This window comes from Callithrix jacchus, chromosome 1, assembly GCF_049354715.1.
Source record: "Callithrix jacchus isolate 240 chromosome 1, calJac240_pri, whole genome shotgun sequence".
Lineage (NCBI taxonomy): Eukaryota > Metazoa > Chordata > Mammalia > Primates > Cebidae > Callithrix > Callithrix jacchus.
Genome location: NC_133502.1, coordinates 199,778,366 through 199,797,249, shown reverse-complemented (window position 1 = coordinate 199,797,249; position 18,884 = coordinate 199,778,366). Strand labels below are relative to the sequence as shown.

The following is an 18,884-nucleotide window of genomic DNA, read 5'->3' as shown; positions in this document are numbered from 1 at the left end:
AATAACTCTAGAATAAAAGGTTAAATAAATGTGCAGTGCATAATTATTTGCCAACTAAGCATTAGCAAGATTCCTTAATCATTAGCCAAAGTTCAGTCTTTAGCCAAAACAAAGGTATCAAACTAAGCTTGGTCTGGACATAACAGGATGTATAGGAAGCAACTGGCAATCTCCAATGGGCACACTTAGCTAAAAAAACCAAATGACTATGAGTTCTGTTCATCAATCCTTCCCCCATCTTCCCACGCCAAATACAAACACACTTTAGATAATGTCTAAGCTATAACATGCAAAAGGCTCAGTTATAAACCTGGGCTGGGTTTTACAGTCACCATATATAGTGGCTGAACTGTGTCCCCCAGAAAGATATGTTCAAGTCCTAACACTTGGTCCCTGTGAATGTTATGTAACTGAGTTAGGATGAGGCTATACTAAATCCAATGACTGGTTCCTTTAAGGAGACACACAGAGACGTACACACACAGACACAGAGGGAAGATGGCCATGCAAAGGAGAAGGCAGAGATTGGAGTGGTACAGCCAACAAATGCCAAGGATCTCCCACAACCACCAGAAGTGAGGGAGGCTTCCTTGGAGACTTTGGAGAGAGCACAGCCCTGCTGACACCTCGATTTTGGACTTCTAGCCTCCAGAACTGTCAGAGAATGAATTTTCATTGTTTTAAGCCATCCAGTTTGTGATAATTTGTTATGGCAGCCCTAGGAACCTAATAGACAGTATGACATTTTTGCTCAAAATTAGCCACACTACCTGGTTGAGATTTCAGGAGTGTACCTCCTCTAGCCTAAAGGCTAAAGATACCACAGACACTAGAGTATTTCTTGGTAATCGCAAGCCTTTTATTTTGTCTGCCTCCACTCTCTTGAAATCTGGTGCTGCATTAGTGCTGTAACTTTCATAAAGTCTCACTGCCACTGAGTGGATGCTGGTGGATTACGATGAGGAATCAGTTGGCTCAGTGGTTAGAACACAGTGTTGGCAAGATCAAGAACCTGGGTCCACTCACATTCTGAACACACTTGGCCCCTGGCCAACATCTCACAAATTCAGCAGTTTAGAGAGAAGGTGGGTCAGGGCAAACCCAATGCCAGGCCTGGAAAAACAACTTAGAGCTATGTTCTCTTCTCAGGTATATCACAATAAGATGTAAATCCCAAATGCCAATAAAAAAAGAAATAAAAAGGGCTTGGAAATTATATTAAAACAAGAGGATAATAAAGCTGATACTGAATTGTTATATTAGTGTCTATGGAAAGGTTATATTTTCTAGGATGTATAAGCATCACACAATAGGCCATGTTGCTTCAAACCATTTGGCATGACTGTAGCTAATCACTTATTAAGTGTCTGTTCTCCCTTCTACCAGGCTGGGGCTGAGTCTTCATGCATTGTGCTCTATTCCCAGGATCTAGTCACAAGTATTGCCCATTGCCAAGTGAATGAATGAACGCATGAAAGGGAGGGAGGGTGGGCAGGCTCCTTGCTCTGGTCCAAGGGTTCCTGTGCCTTGGACAGCGATGAGCCCAGGGCATACTCACTATCAAAGAGGATGATCCTGCCGTCACCACCACACGGTTGGGTGTGATCCCCAAAGCAGACGCTGTTGCATTCGGTACTGGCTGCCTCCCCATACTTCCAGTAATCAGGATTGTTTCCACAGAAGCAAGCATAGCCTGACTCCATCCCAGCAAACTGCCACAACAGAGAAGCAGCACACGGTAAGCATTATTAGGGATGTCAGATGGTGTGAAGAAGCCTGGCAGGGTGGGCTTCCAGCAGTCAGTTTCATTTTCCCAGGGACCCTTCCCCTGGGGCCTCCTGCTTCTTCCATTCTTGTAACACTTAATTCCAAGCTGACCAATAAGTACATAACCAACAACGTATTTTCCTGTCAGCAAGCATCCCTTTTTAATGTTTGTGTTTCTACTGCACTTAAGTAAGTTTTAAGAGGGAGAAAATCTTATAAACTTCAAACATGAGTAGCAGCTAAACATTTTATTGACTGTTTACTATGTGCCAGGTAGTGAGTGCTTTATGGCTAACCCTCAAGGCCCCATTTTACAATTTGATTTTTATATTACTACATAGTATTTTGGTATATAATTCTGTACATTTTAACACTTGTATAGATTTGTGCAACCACAGCCAGGCATGGTAGCTTACGCCCATAATCCCAGCACTTTGGGAGTGTGAAGCAGATGGATCACTTGAGGTCAGGAGTTAGAGACCAGTCTGGCCAACAAGGTGAAACCCTGTCTCTACTAAAAATATAAAATATAAAAATTAGCTGGGCATGGTGGTGGGCACTTGTAATCCCAACTACTTGGGAGGCTAAGGCAGAATTGCTTGAACCTGGGAGGTGGATGTTGCAGTGAGCCGAGATTGCTCCATTGCATGCAACCTAGGCAACAGAGTGAGACTCTGTCTCAAAGAAAAAAAAAAAAAAAGATTTGCGCAACCACCAGTACAATCAGGGATTCAGAACAGATGCATTACCTCAATAACTTTCTTTGCACTATTGCTTTATAGGCCCCCTCCCCCAGAATCCCTGGCAACCACTGAACCATCTTCCATTATCATAGTTTTGTCTTTCCGAGAATGTCATATATATGGAATCATACAGTATGTAATCTTTCTCAGATTGGCTTCTTTCAGTCAGCATAATGTCTTTGAGGTTCATCCAAACTTGTGTTTGTAGCAATAGTTTACTCCTTCTTATTGCTGAGTGGAGTTCATTGTATGGATGTATCACAGCTTGTTTATCTGTTGGGCTGTTTCTAGTTATTCATGATTATGAATAGAACTGCTATAAGCATTTGTGTAGAGATTTTTATGTGAATATAAGTTTTCATTTCTCTAGGATAATAACTAGGAATGGAGTTGCTAGGTCATATGGTAGATATATATTTAACTTTATAAAAAAGTGCCAAACTTTTCCAGAATGGCTATAGACAGAATGACTTTAGATCCACACCAGCAATTTATGAAAGTCCCACTTGCTCTGTATCCTTGTCAGCACTTGTTATTTTCAGTATACTTTATTTTAACCATTCTAATAGGTATGTAGTAGTATCTCATTGCGGTTTTAATTAGCATTACCTTAATGGCTAATGATGTTGACTATCTTTTCTTTTTCTTTTTTTTTGAGATGGAGTCTCACTGTGTCACCCAGGCTGGAGTGCAGTGGTATGATGTTGGCTCACTGCAACCTCTGCCTCCCAGGTTCACATGATTGTCCTGCCTCAGCCTCCCGAGTAAGTGAGACTACAGGTGCACTACAATGCCCAGCTAATTTTTGTATTTTTAGTAGAGACAAGGTTTTGCCATGTTGGCCAGGCTGGTCTCGAACTCCTGACCTCAAGTGACCCTCCTGCCTTGGCCTCCCAAAGTGCTGGGATTACAGGCATGAGCCACCCATGCCCAGACAACTATCTTTTAATGTGCTCATTTGCCATCTGTATATCCTCTCTGGCAAAGTAGCTGTTCAAGTCTTTTGCCCATTTTTAAATTGCTTTGGTTTTTTTGTTAGTTTAGTTTTGTTTTTTTACTGTTGAGTTGTTCGGCTTTTTTTTTTTTTTTTTTAATTTTTACACATTATGGATACAAGTCCTTTGTCACATATGTGATTTGCAGATATTTTCTCCCAGGCTATAGCTTGTCTTTCATTCTATTAAAAATATCTTTCACAGAGCAAGATCCTTAAATTTCGGTGAAGTCCAAATTAAAATGTATCAATTTTTTCTCATCATGGGTCATGCTTTTGGTGTCTGATGTAAGAACTTTTTGCCTAAACTCAGGTCATGAAGATTTTCTCTTATATTTTCTTCTAGAAGTTTTATAGTTCTACATTTTAGAGTTAGATCTAGGATCCACTTTGAGTTCAGTATGTAGTCTTGTGTTTAAATTCTTTCAAGTGATATACTATTTTAAAGATTCATTCATGTGGTATGTATCAGCATGTCATAATATGTCTCTTCTTTTTATTGCTGAGTGGTATTCCACAGTATATTATACTTTGTTTCTCCATTCATCAGTTAATGGATGTTTAGATTCTTTACAGTTTGGAGCTATTATGAATAATGCTGCTATGAATATTCATGTATAAGTCTTTGTGTGAACACAGGTTTTAATTTATCTTGGGTAACTATCCAGGTATGATATTGCTGAGTTTTAAGGTATATGCATATTTAACTTTAAAAGAAACTTTAAGATCTTTCTGCCGGGCGCAGTGGCTCATGCCTATAATCCCAGCACTTTGGGAGGCCGAAGCGGGTGGATCATGAGGTCAAGAGATCGAGGCCATCCTGGTCAACAAGGTGAAACCCCGTCTCTACTAAAAATACAAAAATTAGCTGGGCCTGGTGGTGCGCGCCTGTAGTCCCAGCTACTCGGGAGGCTGAGGCAGGAGAATTGCTTGAACCCAGAAGGCGGAGGTTGCGGTGAGCCAAGATCGTGCCATTGCACTCCAGTTTGGGTAACAACAGTGAAACTCTGTCTCAAAAAAAAAAGAAAGATCTTTCTTCAAAGAGGCTGCAGCATTTTACATTCCTACTAGAAGTCTATGAGAGTTTCAGTTGCTCTATATCCTTATCAATTCTTAGTATTTTAAGTATTAACTTCAGACATTCTGAAGTAGTGTGCAGTGGTATCTCATTGTGGTTTTGATTTGTATTTCCCTGACAAATACTGGTGATGGTGAGCATCTTTTTATATGGTCAATGGCCATCTATATACTTTTAGAGGATAAAACGTCTCTTCAAATTTTTTGCTCACTTTAAGAATCAAGTTATCTTATTGTTGAGCTGTCAGTGTTCTTTATATATCCTGCATACAAATCCTTTATCAGATATATATTTAACAACTACTTTCTCCTGGTCTGTGGCCTGCCTTTCGTATTCTTAACTCTATTTTTTGAAGATAATATTTTCACCAACTTTTAAAAATGACTTGTGTCCAATTTAAGAAATCTTAGTCTAACCCAATATTTTAGGATTTTCTGTTTATTTTTCTAGAAGTTTAATTGTTTTCGCTTTTTAAAAAATTGAAATGTAATTCACATAACATTTACTGTTTCAGTGTATATTTCAGTGGTTGGTATAGTCACTGTGTTGTGCAATCACCACCATCTAATTCCAGAACATTCGTAACCCCGAAAAGAAACTATACTGATTAGCAATTAGTACCAATTCCTCCCACCTCCCACCATCTGGCAACCACTAACCTACTTTCTATCTCTATGGATTTGCCTATTCTAGACACTTCATTTAAGTGGAATCCTACAATATGTGGCCTTTTGTGTCTGGCTTATTTTACTTAGCACTGATTTTTAAGTTATCTCAGCAAAATGCATGCACAGCTTTATATTTTTCTATAGTCACATAGCCACAGAGTCATCACCTTGAACCTCTGACTCCGACAAAAACTGATGCAAGTTTGTATGGTGAGTTTGTTGGACGTTTTACTGGTGCCAGTTAGAGGAGGTGGGTTTCCATGATCCTTGTAGCAGCCAAGATTTCCGGGCACTAGAGAAAAAAGAAAAACAAAAGAATGTCACAACGTCTGGCTGTGAAACACCAAGAAGGAAAAGCGATTTGTGGTAAGTACTTTCATCTCAGCCAGTATTTCCACTCCTGACGTACAAATAAACAATAAGTAACCAGCTTTAAAAACGGAAGCCTTAGGGTCCTCTGCTAAATACCATGTTTTTGTTTTATTTTGAAGAGGAGGTGAGACCTAGGTCTATCTTTAACTAACCAAATACTTAAAAAAAAATGTTTAATATTGATAGGATTTAGTACTGAAGAGAACTAGGAATAATTTTCTAAAAACTGAAAGACTCCAATAATGTAGATTATGTTTCAGAGTTACCAGGGGGTAGGAAAAGCCCTCAGAAGCCCATTATCCTATACCTTCTATGTAAGCCCCCAATTTCTTAAAAAATTCCACAAGTGGGTTTCCTCAAGGACTTTTGGTGAGTATATTAGTTTCCTAATGCTGCTGGGACAAATTACCACAAACCTAGTGGCTTAAAATAACATAAATTTATTATTTTTCAGTTCTGGAGGTCAAGAGTATTAAGTGGGGTTTATGGAGCTAAACTCAAGGTGTTAGTTAGCAAAGCCAAGTTCCTTCTGGAGACTCGAGGGGATAATCTTTGGAGGCTCAACATCTTTGGAGGGCCATTCTTCAGCCCACCACACTGAGCATATTAATGTTTCACAGCCACACATCAGATGGTTTGGTCTAGTAGAAAAAGCTGTAGCTGACAATAAAGAAAGCTAAATTATATACACCAACTCTGGTAGACACCTTGCAAAAATGGACTTCAGTGATTCTGTTATGCACTAGATGTTTGCGTACCCCTGTGACACCTGGTCTCTGCCCTGGCACAGAACAACTCTCTGGGAATTTTCTGGGTGACAAGAGCATCTCTCGTTCTAATGAGGCAACTTTTGGTAGGCTCCTCAATAGCTTCAGGATGGGGGTTGGTCAAGAGAAAGATCAAGCCATGATTAAAAGCTTGGAACTTTCAGTCCCACACCCCCACATCCTCTAGGGAGGGGAGAGAGTCTAGAAATTCAGTTAATAATCAATCATGCCTATGTAACGAAGCCATCATTAAAATTCCTAAAAGATACAGTTTGGAGAGTTTCTGGGTTGGTGAACACACCTCTGTGCCAGGTATGGTTAACTCCACAAGAACAGAAGCTCCTGTGTACAGGATCCTTCCTGACCTCACCCTATATCTCTCTTCATCTGCAGTTCATCTATAGCCTTTTAACTTTTTTATTATTGAATTGAGATGGGGTCTTACTAAGTTGCTCAAGCTGGTCTCGAATTCCTAGGCTCAAGAGATCCTCCTGTCTCAGCCTCCCAAAGTGCTGGGATTACAGGTATGAGCCACCATGCCCAGCCAAACCTATATTCTTTATAATAAACTGGTAAGTATAAGTGTTTCCCTATGTTTTGTGAGCTATTATAGAAAATTATCAAACCAGAGGAGGAGGTTGTGGGAACTCCCACTTTGTAGCTTAGTTGGGGCCCACTCCTTGTAATTGGCATCTGAAGTGGGGGGCAGTCTTGTGGGACTGAGTTAGGTAATGCCATAACTTAATTGTAGGACTCCCAGGTACTGTCTGGAGACTTGGAGAATTGGCCGGTTTGAGACAAATCCATCCATTTGATGTCAGAAGAGAAGTGTATGAATATATGGGAAAAGATTTTTCCCCCAGTGTTCCCTAAAATTAATATACTGAAGCCTGAATTCCCAATATGAAGGTATTTGGAGGCGAGGCCTTTGAGAGGTCATTAGGTTTAGATGAGGTTATGAAAGTTGAGCCCCCATGATAGGATCACTGCCCTTATATGAGGAAGAGACCAGAACCCCCTCTCTCTCTGCAGCAAGAAGGTAGACCTCAGCAAACCAGAAAGAAAGGCCTCACCAGGCACTGAGCCACCAGCACCTTGACCTTGGACTTCCCAGACCCCAGAAGTGTGAGAAATAAATGTCTGTTGTTTAAGCCACCCACTCTATGGTATTTTGTTACAGCAGCCCGAACTGCCTTAGAAAGATCCCCCCTTCCTGGTATTCATGCCCTTTTATAATCTCCTCCCCGTGATGTGGGCTGGACTGCTGATGTGCTTCTGACCAGGAGAATGTGGCAAAGTTGATGGGATGTCACTTCTGGGATTAGGTTACAAAAGATTATGACTTCATCTTGCTTGCAGACTTCTATTGTTTTCTCGATTTATATATTTATGAAGCAATATCATGCCAGAGGCTGTGTGGTAAGGAACTGAGGGTGGCCTTCAGCCAACATCCAGCAAGAAACAGAATTTCACCCAGTGGTCCACAAATAACTAAATCCTACCAATAACTATGTGAGGTTGCAAGTGGATCTTTCCTCAGTTGAGCCTTCAGACGAGACTCCAGCCCTGGCAGACACCTGGAATGCAGCTTTGTGAGAGACCTTGAAGCAGGATCTTGCTACGTCATACCCCAGATTTCCTGACCCATGGAATGTATGAAATAATAAATGTGTGTTGTTTTAAGCCACTAAATTTTGAGGTAATTTGTTAGGCAGTAATAGATCATTAATATGCCTTATAATACTAAATATAGCTTATAGCTTTATTGAGTAAAGAAATTAATTCATCATGGGTCACGGACAGTGAATCTCTGTGGACCTTAGTTTTCCATCTATTAGCTGAAGTCCTTTCCTTTTCTCCATGTTTTCCTCATGGTTTATATAATTGAAGATATAACAAAACACACATAAGGCCTGGTCTCAGAAGCACTTCTAGGTCGGCTGAGACTTATATATCATACAATTCCAAAGTGACAGCCATATAGACTCTGAGATAGCATTTTTTTTTCCTTGATGTTTCAGACTGGAAAACAGCATGGTGCAGTCTAATAAGCTTTATATCCACATTAGTTTTTTTGGCATATAAAAATATATTCATGTGTATGTGTACATGTACACACACACATATTTTAACCAGCTCATTTTAAATTGGCAGGAAGTACCTCTGTTAACCTAAAGATTCACCCATCTGCCTCTAAGCCAAATGCTTACCTTTCTCCCTTGCGTCACACATGGTTCAAATACAACAAATGTGGCTTACCACACAAAAGTCAAAATACATCCTTCGGAAACAAACTAAATCTCTATAGTAGCAAATGTAAACAGAAAAGCTCTATGCAGTAGGAGTCTAGGGTTCGGGTGGTGGGGGTTGGCTTGGGAATGTCTGGGTTTTAGGGTTTAGACAACTGCAATGAGTCAAGCTTCTCTAGTCAAGAGCATATGATATAAACTGAGTTTGTTAAAGGGATCTTGTGCATGGAAACCTGAGCCAGGCATTTAATGGTTCTTAATAAGAGCTACTTGATGATCATCTTGGCCACTTACTCTGATTTTTGTCTCATTTATTCCATTATGCTTATAAGTAAGCATGTTATTACGTATTAGTTTACAGAGAGCCTAAGGCATATAATCATACGTTAAGGTTAGACATAAACAAGGCCATGGCTTGCATTAACGCAGCTGGAACCTCGAAGCTTTATTAATTTGTTGAGCAAATCCAGGTGGTTTGTGTTCCAATGGGACAGTGGGGTCTTGAAACACATCATGCGGTAGATCACTGGGAACCAGACCACAGCCTACTGCCCTTCTATCCCATTTGAATTTCAATGGCCTAAGGTATCAAACTTGCCCCTCAAGGCAATGACTTGCCAATTGTGACACTGTCAGTTCTACCTCCTACAATATCACATACCTCTGGCCTTGCCTCTCTGTTCACACTGCCACTTCCCCAGTTTGGGTCACCGTCTCCTGTCACTTAGACCACTGCATCAGACTCCTATTCTGTCTCCATTTCTAGGCTTACCCTACTCTAATCTAGTTAACACACTGCAACCAGAATAATCTTTATGGTACATTCCAGACAGAAGTGCAAAGGCCTGAGAGGCAAGAAAGATTGTGGCCTTGGCAGGAAGTACAAGAAGTGAGCGTGACTGGTGGCAGAGAAAGGGAAAAGCAGCAGCAGCTGGAGAGGTAAGTGGAGCCCTTCCCCAAACCCTCAAAGCTCTCTGGTTGCCCCTAGTATAAAGTCCAAACTTTCTCACACGGTATACAAAGACCCTGCCCCATCTGTGCTGCTCCTCCTTCCCCTCTCCCTCCACCATGACCTCTCTACCCTTCAGTTCACATTCTATACAGAGGCCAAACTGTAGAGTATTTGCAAATTTCCCAACTGCACTTTGCTCTCTGGCCTCTGGATTTTTGCACATGCTATTCCCTTTGCTTAGAATATTATTCCCTTCTTAAGATTTCAGCCTGACATCCCTTCCCCTAGGAAGCCCCATGGCCCACCCATCCTCCCCACCCTGCCCCCTACAAGAAAGAGGGTTACATGCCCTGCTGTGTAGTCCTACAGCAGTCTATGCTGAGTTTGATTCTGAACACCTGTTTACTTGTCTCTCTACCTGAATAACTATGAACAACTTAAGGGCAGGACTGTATCTTCCACACACCCCTGTATTCTCAGATCACAAAGCAGGTGCTCTAGGACTATATGCTGAATGAACAAGCACTTTCTGTGTCACCCACTGAAATCATGGAATGAGTGGATAAAGGTACTTCTTTTTTTTTTTTTCATTTCCATAGATTATTGGGGAACAGGTGGTGTTAGGTTACATGTGTAAGTTCTTTAGTGGTGATTCGTGAGATTTTGGTTCACCCATCACCTGAGCAGTATACACCGCATCCAATTTGTAATCTTTTTTCTTTTTTTGAGACGAAGTCTTGCTCTGTTGCCAGAGCTGGAATGCCGTGGCATGATCTCAGCTCACTGCAACCTCCATCTCCTGGGTTCAAGCGATCCTCCTGCCTCCGCCTCCTGAGTAGCTGGGACTATAGGCACATGCCACCATGCTTAGTAGGGACAGGGTTTCACCATGTTGGCTAAGATGGTCTTGATCTCTTGACCTTGTGATCCGCCCGCCTCAGTCTCCCAAAGTGCTGGGATTACAGGCATGTGCCACTATGCCCACTTATTTATTTATTTATTTATTGAGATGGAGTCTCACTCTGTTGCCCAGGCTGGAATGCAGTGGTGCAATCTTGGCTCACTGCAACCTCTGCCTCCTGGGTTCAAGTGATTCTCCTGCCTCAGCCTCCTGAGTATCTGGGATTACAGGTGCATGCCACCATGCCTGGCTAATTATTTTGTATTTTTAGTAGAGATGGAATTTCACCATGTTAGCCATGATGGTCTTGATCTCCTGACCTTGTGATCCGCCTGCCTCAGCCTCCCAAAGTGCTGGGATTACAAGCGTGATCCACTGCACCTGGCCCAATTTGTAGTCTTTTATCCCTCACCCCCTTCCCACTTTTTCCCCCTGAGTCCTCAAAGTCCATTGTGTCATTCTTATGCCTTTGCATCCTCATAGCTTAGTTCTCAGTTGTGAGTGAGAGCATACAATGCTTGGTTTTCCATTCCCGAGTTCCTTCACTTGTAATAATAGTCTCCAATCCCATCCGGGTTTCTGCAAATGCCATTAGAGTGGATAAAGGTACTTCTTTGGCAGAGTGAATGAACAGGGTAGAGTGAAAGTGGAAAGCACTATAATGACATCCACTTATAGCTAGGAACAGTTGGTTTTGACTCCATTCTTCTCACTGTCTTCTTTGGCTATGTAGAAACATCATTCTGCATAACAGTTTTCCATAAAGCTTACCTTTAAAACTTAACATTTCATCTTGCTCATTTTGGATGACACCTTTGCATTAGACCTTTCTTAAACAAATTTAACACAGTTTAGCCTACTTTAAATTTTTCTTGGTAACTTGAGGTCATCAAATATACTTTAACATGGCCCCAGACTGTAATCCCAGCACTTTGGGAGACTGAGGTGGGCAAATCACAAGGTCAAGAGATCAAGACCATCTTAGCCAACATGGTGAAACCCTGTCCCTACTAAGCATGGTGGCATGTGCCTATAGTCCCAGCTACTCAGGAGGCGGAGGCAGGAGAATCGCTTGAACCCAGGAGGTGGAGGTTGCAGTGAGCTGAGATCATGCCATGGTATTCCAGCTCTGGCAACAGAGCAATTGGAACACATGTTCCAATGTCTGACTTTAGTTGTTGTCTCCTTGGTTGCTGTCTCAGTCCACTCAGGCTGCTATAACAAAATACCATAGGGTGATGGCTTAAACAATAGACATGGCTCTGGAGGCTGAGCAGTCTAAGGTCCAGATACTGGCAGTTTCAGTTCCTGATGAGGGCTCTCTTCCTGGTCTGTAGACCAAAACCTTGCTGTGTCCTCACACGACAGAAGGAGAGGGAGCTCTGGTTTCTCTTCCTCTTCCTATGAGGACCCTAATCCCACCATGGGAGTCCTACTCTCATGACCTAATCTAAAGTGATTACCTCCCCAAGGGCCCCATCTCCAAATATCATCACAATGCAGTATTAGGGGCTTCAACGTAAGAATGGTGGGGGCCAGGAGGGGATGGGGAGACAAACATTTAGTCTAAAACAGTTGTTTGATGTCAAGGCTGCTGTGACCTCAGAACATTAGAACTGAAAGGGGTCTCTGAAAGCATCTACTTCTTATTACTGTCAGTGCCTACAGTCTTTGCTTATCCTCTTCTTAATTTGCTGCTTCTTAGGCTTAGAACAAAACTGTGGAGCTTATAAAAACTGAAAAATAGAACATGCAGCTTCTAAAAGAGGGAGGGGCTGGGCATGGTCCCAGCACTTTGGGAGGCCAAGATGGGCAGATCACCTGAGTTTGGGAGTTTGAGACCAGCCTGATCAACATGGAGAAGCCCCACCTCTACTAAAAATATAAAATTAGCTAGATGTGGTGGTACATGCCTGTAATCCCAGCTACTCAGGAGGCTGAGGCAGAAGAATCACTTGAACCTTGGAGGCTGAGGTTGCAGTGAGCTGAGATCACCCCATTGCACTCCAGCCTGGGCAACAAGAATGAAACCCCATCTCAAAATAAATAAATAAAATAAGAATAAAAGAAGGAGGGCCTTTATGCTCCTCACTTTCTGCCATCCACATTGTGGCTCAGTAGTGGGTTTTGCTTGCTCCCTTCCTATGACTTGGCAATGTTCTGAAGGGCACTGGGGCTACCATCATGTGTCCAGGAGCAGCTGGCCTTTTACAATGAGACAAACCCTAGGGTAAATTTTGGCCTCTCCATCACAGCCTTTCTCAGCTCAGTTTCATCAACAGCGAAATGAGAATCAATACAGACCTCAAGGGGTTCTTTTGAGAAATAAAATGAGATAATGTAAATAAAATAAATACCACAAGGCCTGGCAGAAAAGAATGTGCTAAATAAATAGTGTTTATTATCATTATATACAATAATACTTTCATCATTCACCACACAAACAAGAACAACTTGCTGAGTAATAGAAAAATAAAATAGACTGATTTAAAAGACAAAAATCAAAGGCAGCCACCTCAGAAAATGGTTTGATTCCGGATATTAAAATATTAATCTCTTACATCTGTATAGCATAAAGTGCATTTTCACATAAGTCAGCTCATAGGAAGCTCTAGCCCTTTCAGGAAGGCCAGGACAGATGATATTATTCCTATTGGCCAAAGAAGAAACCAGACTAACAAGGTTAAGGGCCTTGTATGGAGACACACAAGACAGAACTAGAGAGTTAGGGTGAGGTCCAGGGTTGCAGACTCCCATTCCACGGTTTTTCTTCTTTTTTTTTTTTTCCAAGTCTCTGACTCCTTTCTTATAGGACCAGTCTGGGCACTAAATGAAAGTGACTCCCTGAGATTCAAGACTGAATTCTCAAACACATTAGTCCTTCAATACTCTGTGTACCATGAGGAAGCCTCTGAGGTCACAGTCAGCCTCTGAGGGGGCCACTGCCCTCTGACCTGTCCTGGAAAGTGTGGCTTGAAGTCTAGCCAGAGAAGACACATCACGTTGTCTTCAAAAGCATGACTACTCAACTGAGTGGATTTCTAGATCATGTCCCACCCTTAGCTCTTCCCAGAAGCAGGGAGAAAAAGTCAATTTGAAAAAGGATATTTGTCCTCAGATTCCTTTCTCATTTCAAGCCTACTTTGAATTCCTTGTGGCTTGCACATGCATTTTTCCTCTTACCAAAGAGGCTTCATCACTTTCAATTTTTAAAAAATTATCTTAACATACAAATGGACCCCTTGTTTATCACAGCTAAGGCTTCAAAACTCATGAACATTAATTACAAACATTCAGATGTTCAAGATAAAAATTTTAGAGGAGTTAAAGAGAGATGGTCCTCCATTCACATGAACCCAGGAATTATTATTCTTTTACTATCATCAGAAACAACTGGGAAGCAATCAGGCAGGCTCACTAAACATTGCTTTTGAGTACAACTATGGCTTCATTGTGAAGGTGACACTGACACCTCCATGGGGGCCTCCATGGCTGACAGCCCTTCTCTGAGAACCACCTATTACACCCACAGCTGCTTCTCAGAGAATCTGCTCCCAAAACTGCTGCTGGTTGGGGACCAAGACAAAGGGCTCCATCCTCTGGCTACAGCTGCCACACACTGGGGCGACCACATTCTCTTTCTTAGGAAGCTGGAATTGGGATCCACTCAGTGAATGCAGGCACTGAAATTGTAGAGATCTGTCAAGTAGGAGTTGAGGCAACCAAACTCAAGTTTGGGCCATGTGAGTGGGTGAGTGAGCCAATTCTGCTGGTCCACAAAGAGAAGAAGGATGGATAACAAGCTGAGAGAGAGGCAGAGATGGGAGACGAAGTGGCCACAGAGAGAGATGGTGAAAGTGCCTGCTTTCTTTCTAGTTTCTCGGGACACTGGGATTGGGTTCTGTGATATATCCCAATGGTCTTCAGATAGATTTCTTTTGCTCAAGTTCGCTTGAGTGAGTTCTAGTCCTGGTAACCAAATCACTCCTATCGAAGACAGAAGGCATGCCCATCATAGCAAAAGCTCAGTTTGAATCCAAATCTTCACTTGGTAATTTACTAAGAAACAGCACTGACTATTATGTTTTCTCTTTCACTGCTCTTACCAGATCTGAGATATTTGCTTTAAGAAGCTGGAAGCTAAGTTCTTGTCCTCTCCTCTGTCTTAGAAAACTCTTCCCAAGGCTCTGCAGAGCTCCTTTTTTTTTTTTTTTTTTTTCTTTTAAGTACAATCTGCTTCTTCAGAAATGATACAATTCCTCTGTTGATTTTTTGTGTTTTAAATAGAGACAGGCTCTCACTCTGTTGCCCCGGCTGGAGTACAGTGATGCAATCACACTCACTGAAGCCCTGAACTCCTGAGTTCAAGTGATCTTCCCATCTCAGCCTCCTGAGTAGCTGGGACTACAGGTGTGTACTACTATGGCTGGCTAATTGTTTGTGTATCTTGTAGAAATGGGGTCTCGCTATGTTGTCCAGGCTGGTCTCAAACTTGTGGGCTCAAATGATCCTCCCACCTCAGCCTCCCAAAGTGCCTCTCTGCTGATTTTAAATGTCATTTAGCCCTGTGTCAATACTATCTTCTGCCTCAAGGACCCCACACTGGTACTTCAGTAGCTGATTTCTCCGCTCCATGGAAACAAAAACTATGTATACCTGAGGTGCGGCAGCGGGTGTCCTATTCAATGACCAATCTATTTGAATACTTCTTTCAGAGCACCAACAAGTTAAGTGTGGATTCATCCACACCCTCAGACCTGTGACCACAAGCTCACTAAACTTCATCTGCAACTTCCATTCCAAATCTGACAGCTGCCATCTTGGTCCAACTCCTTCTCACAATATGGCCCCACCCTACCTCTATAACTTTACTTCTAAACATAAACTTCCTTTTCGGTCACTCTGATTCTTCAAGCAGTCTTACTTGTGCCCCTGAGTCTTAGAGCAATGCACCCAAATAAATAAATAAGCACAGCCTTTTGTTCCCCTGTGAAATTCTGCCCTTAGTGGGAGGTAGTAAGAGTTCCTAAAGATCCTGATCCCGTGAGGCCAGCATGTATCACAGCAGTAGTTCCCTCCTGTGTGAGTTCCTTCTCTGAAACTTAGTTTCTGGTGAGTTAATGTGGTAGAGGTCAAAAAAGGTTCTAGTAATTTCTCCCCTCCCTGTATATGTGTGTTGCTCCCACTTTATTAGATGTCCCCACTTCTTAAATCAGGGCTGGCCTTGCAACTTGCTTTGATTCATAGAATGTGGTGGACTTCTGAGTTCATGCCTTCTAGAGGAATGGCAGCTTCTGCTTCTTCTCTCTTGGAAGCCAGCCACCATTTAAGAAGTCTGAATACACTGCTGTGGAGAGAAGTCACTGGATAGAGGTCTGAAGCCCCCTTGAATGCCAGCAGAGGTCCCAGTTGAATGCAGGCATGTCACTGAGCCCAGGTGACAGCAGCAGAAGAACCACTCAGCTGAAACTCAGTTGACCCACAGAACTGGGAGAAATGATAAACTGCTGGTGCTTAAGTCAATAGGACTGGGGATGGCTCATTACACAGCAATAAACAACTAGTACAGCTTACTTGGTAAAAGGTCAGTCCCAGTTCAAGAGGAAAGATAACCACTGTGTCCCTGGAAAGAAAAGCTCGTTTGTTGACTTGGACTTTTTTTTCAGGAACACCACAAATATCCCAGGCAAGGAACCTCTTCCTGCTGTTTCATCCCTTATACATTCCATTTGTCATCAAACTCTGTCTTCTTCCTAAACACATTTTGGACTTAATCCTTCCTGTCTGGTCTCACTGCTGCCATCACAGCTCAGGCTCTTATCTCCTGAGTTTAGAAATCTACACCCATCCTCTCTTTCCCAAACTTTCTTCCTTTGATCCGTCCTGTAAATGACACTGGGCTTGCTTTTCTTCTTAAACTAGGGCTTTCAGCATGTTAGTCCCATCTAATCAACTCTTGCTTTCTAGGTCTGACCTGGTTCCTTTCTGTCCACTCCTCTACTCAAGAAGCCTGGATCCCAACCCACACACACATCAAGTCTGTGCTTCCTACAAGCCTCTGTCCTGCTATTCCCTGACCCATCCAGTCACCAGCCACCTTTTTCCCAGTTTCCAAAATACTGAGTCTTCCTGTCTTCAAAACTCACAACACTCTGCCTCGTAATTCAACACTTTTTTTTTTTTTGAGACGGAGTTTTGCTGTTGTTACCCAGACTGGAGTGCAATGGCCCGATCTCAGCTCACCGCAACCTCCGCCTCCTGGGTTCAAGCAATTCTCCTACCTCAGCCTCCTGAGTAGCTGGGACTACAGGCGTGCACCACCATGCCCAGCTAATTTTTGTATTTTTAGTAGAGATGGGGTTTCATCTCATTGACCAGGATGGTCTCGATCTCTTGACCTCGTGATCCACCCACCTCGGCCTCCCAAAGTGCTGGGATTATAGGCATGAGCCACCGCGCCTGGCCGAAGTCTGTATTTTTTTAATGGAAAATTAGATAATACCCACTGGCAAAACCAAAAAATAACTGAGTACATGCCAGATCTGAAACCATAAAACTGCATTGTAGGAACAAATGTGGGAGCCAGGCACAGTGGCTCACACCTATAATCCTAGTACTTTGGGAGGCAGAGGTGGGAGGATTGCTTGAGCCCAGGAGTTTGAGACCAGCCTTGGCAATACAGCAAGACCCCATCTCTACAAAAAGTAAAAATAGTTGCTGGGCATAGTAGTGCGTACCTGTAGTCCCAGCTACTTGGGACACTGAGGTGGGAGGATCACTTGGGTCTGGGAGGTCAAGGCTGCAGTGATCCATAAGCATGCCACTGCACTCCAGCCTGGGCAACAGAGCCAGACCCTGTCACAAATAAACAAACAAACCAAGAAATGTGGCTCCTCTTGTGTTCCTGAGTTCAGTGCTGCAGCAGGCCACAGGGAACAGCCACTGCAGCAGCTGACTCCTGGTATTAAGACCCATGGTCAGCCAGATAAAAAATGGATGGGCAGAAATAAAATGCAGGTTATGAATAACATATTCTAGGAATTCGATAACAGGGATATACTAATGATAGTCCATTCTCTGAGAAAAGCATACCATCATAATACCTGCTGGTACATTCATGTCTACCTGATATGTGCTAGGACTTGGGGTAGTGTGTGCATTTTATTCATTTAATCTTCAAAATGACCCTGGAAGGCACAGATGAGGAAACCCAGGCACAACTGAGAGTCATTGTTCTAAACCTATTAAGTGGATAATGATTCAAACCTAACTGGGTGTGACTCAGAGGTCCACATTCTTTTCATCTTTCCACCAGCTTGTGTTGTCTCTTATGAGAAGAGAGGAAGAGATAAGACTTCATGGCATCGGAAAAGAATTTTTTTTTTTTGAGACAGGGTTTCACTCCCATCATCCAGACCAAAGTGCCATGGTGCAATCTAGGCTTACCGCAACCTCTGCCTCCTGGGCTCAAGTAATTCTCCTGCCTTAGCCTCACAAGTAGCTGGACTAAAGGCATATGCCCACCACACTTGGCTAATTTTTGTATTTTTCATAGAGATAGGGTTTCACCACATTACCCAGGCTGGTCTCGAACTTGTGGGCTCAAGCGATCTGCCCATCTTGGCCTCCCAAAGTGTTGGAATTACAGGCGTGAACCACCACGCCCAACCAAGAAAGAATATTTAACAAGCACTTATACAATTCCCACTGTACTAGTTGTGGGAAAGATTGTTGAAATATATGGCCCTTTTTAATGGCTACCAAGGAGAGGCTTGACAGGGTAAAGCCCCCATAAATTCCAACAGCACTCCTCCACATATAAAAGTACAATCAAGCAAAACAAGGGTATCTGTGATACGAGCTCAGCCTCAATCTCCTGAGCTCAAGTGATTCTCCTGAGAAGCTGGGTCCATAAGCGTATGCTACCACATCTGGTGAATTTTTAAATTTTCTATAAAGACAGGGTCTCCCTATGTTGCCCTGACTAGTCTTGAACTCCTGGGCTCAAGGTATTCTCCCACCTCAGTCTCCAGAGTGCTGGAATTATAAGCATGAGCCACCTTGCCCAGACTATTAATGTTCATTTCAATATTGCTTTGGCTATCAGTGAACGTTGGGAGTTTTCACTTTAGCTGTAAGGTATAGATGGTACATGGCTGGGCGCAGTGGCTCACCCCTGTAATCCCAGCACTTTGGGAGGCCGAGGCGGGTAGATCACAAGGTCAGGAGCTCGAGACCAACCTGGCCAACGTGGTGAAACCTCATCTCTACTAAATATACAAAAATTAGCCGGATGTGGTGGCAGGCGCCTATAATCTCAACTACTCGGGAGGCTGAGGCAGGAGAACTGCTTGAAACTGGAAGGTGGAGGTTGCAGTGAGCCGAGATTATGC

The 18,884-nt window shown here is 42.8% G+C and overlaps 1 protein-coding gene across 4 annotated transcripts in view; it reads right to left on the bottom strand.

The window, feature by feature from the left end:
• Positions 1–18,884, bottom strand: part of KREMEN1 (kringle containing transmembrane protein 1) — a 71,088-nt gene that overhangs the window by 18,812 nt on the left and 33,392 nt on the right. For all 4 annotated transcript variants that reach the window (XM_078337456.1, XM_078337462.1, XM_078337477.1 and 1 more), the window contains exons 4-5: positions 5,418–5,542; positions 1,559–1,712 (exon numbers count right to left, since the gene is read on the bottom strand). In XM_078337456.1, the coding sequence (XP_078193582.1) occupies positions 1,559–1,712; positions 5,418–5,542 (279 nt within the window). The remainder of the gene's footprint in view (positions 1–1,558; positions 1,713–5,417; positions 5,543–18,884) is intronic.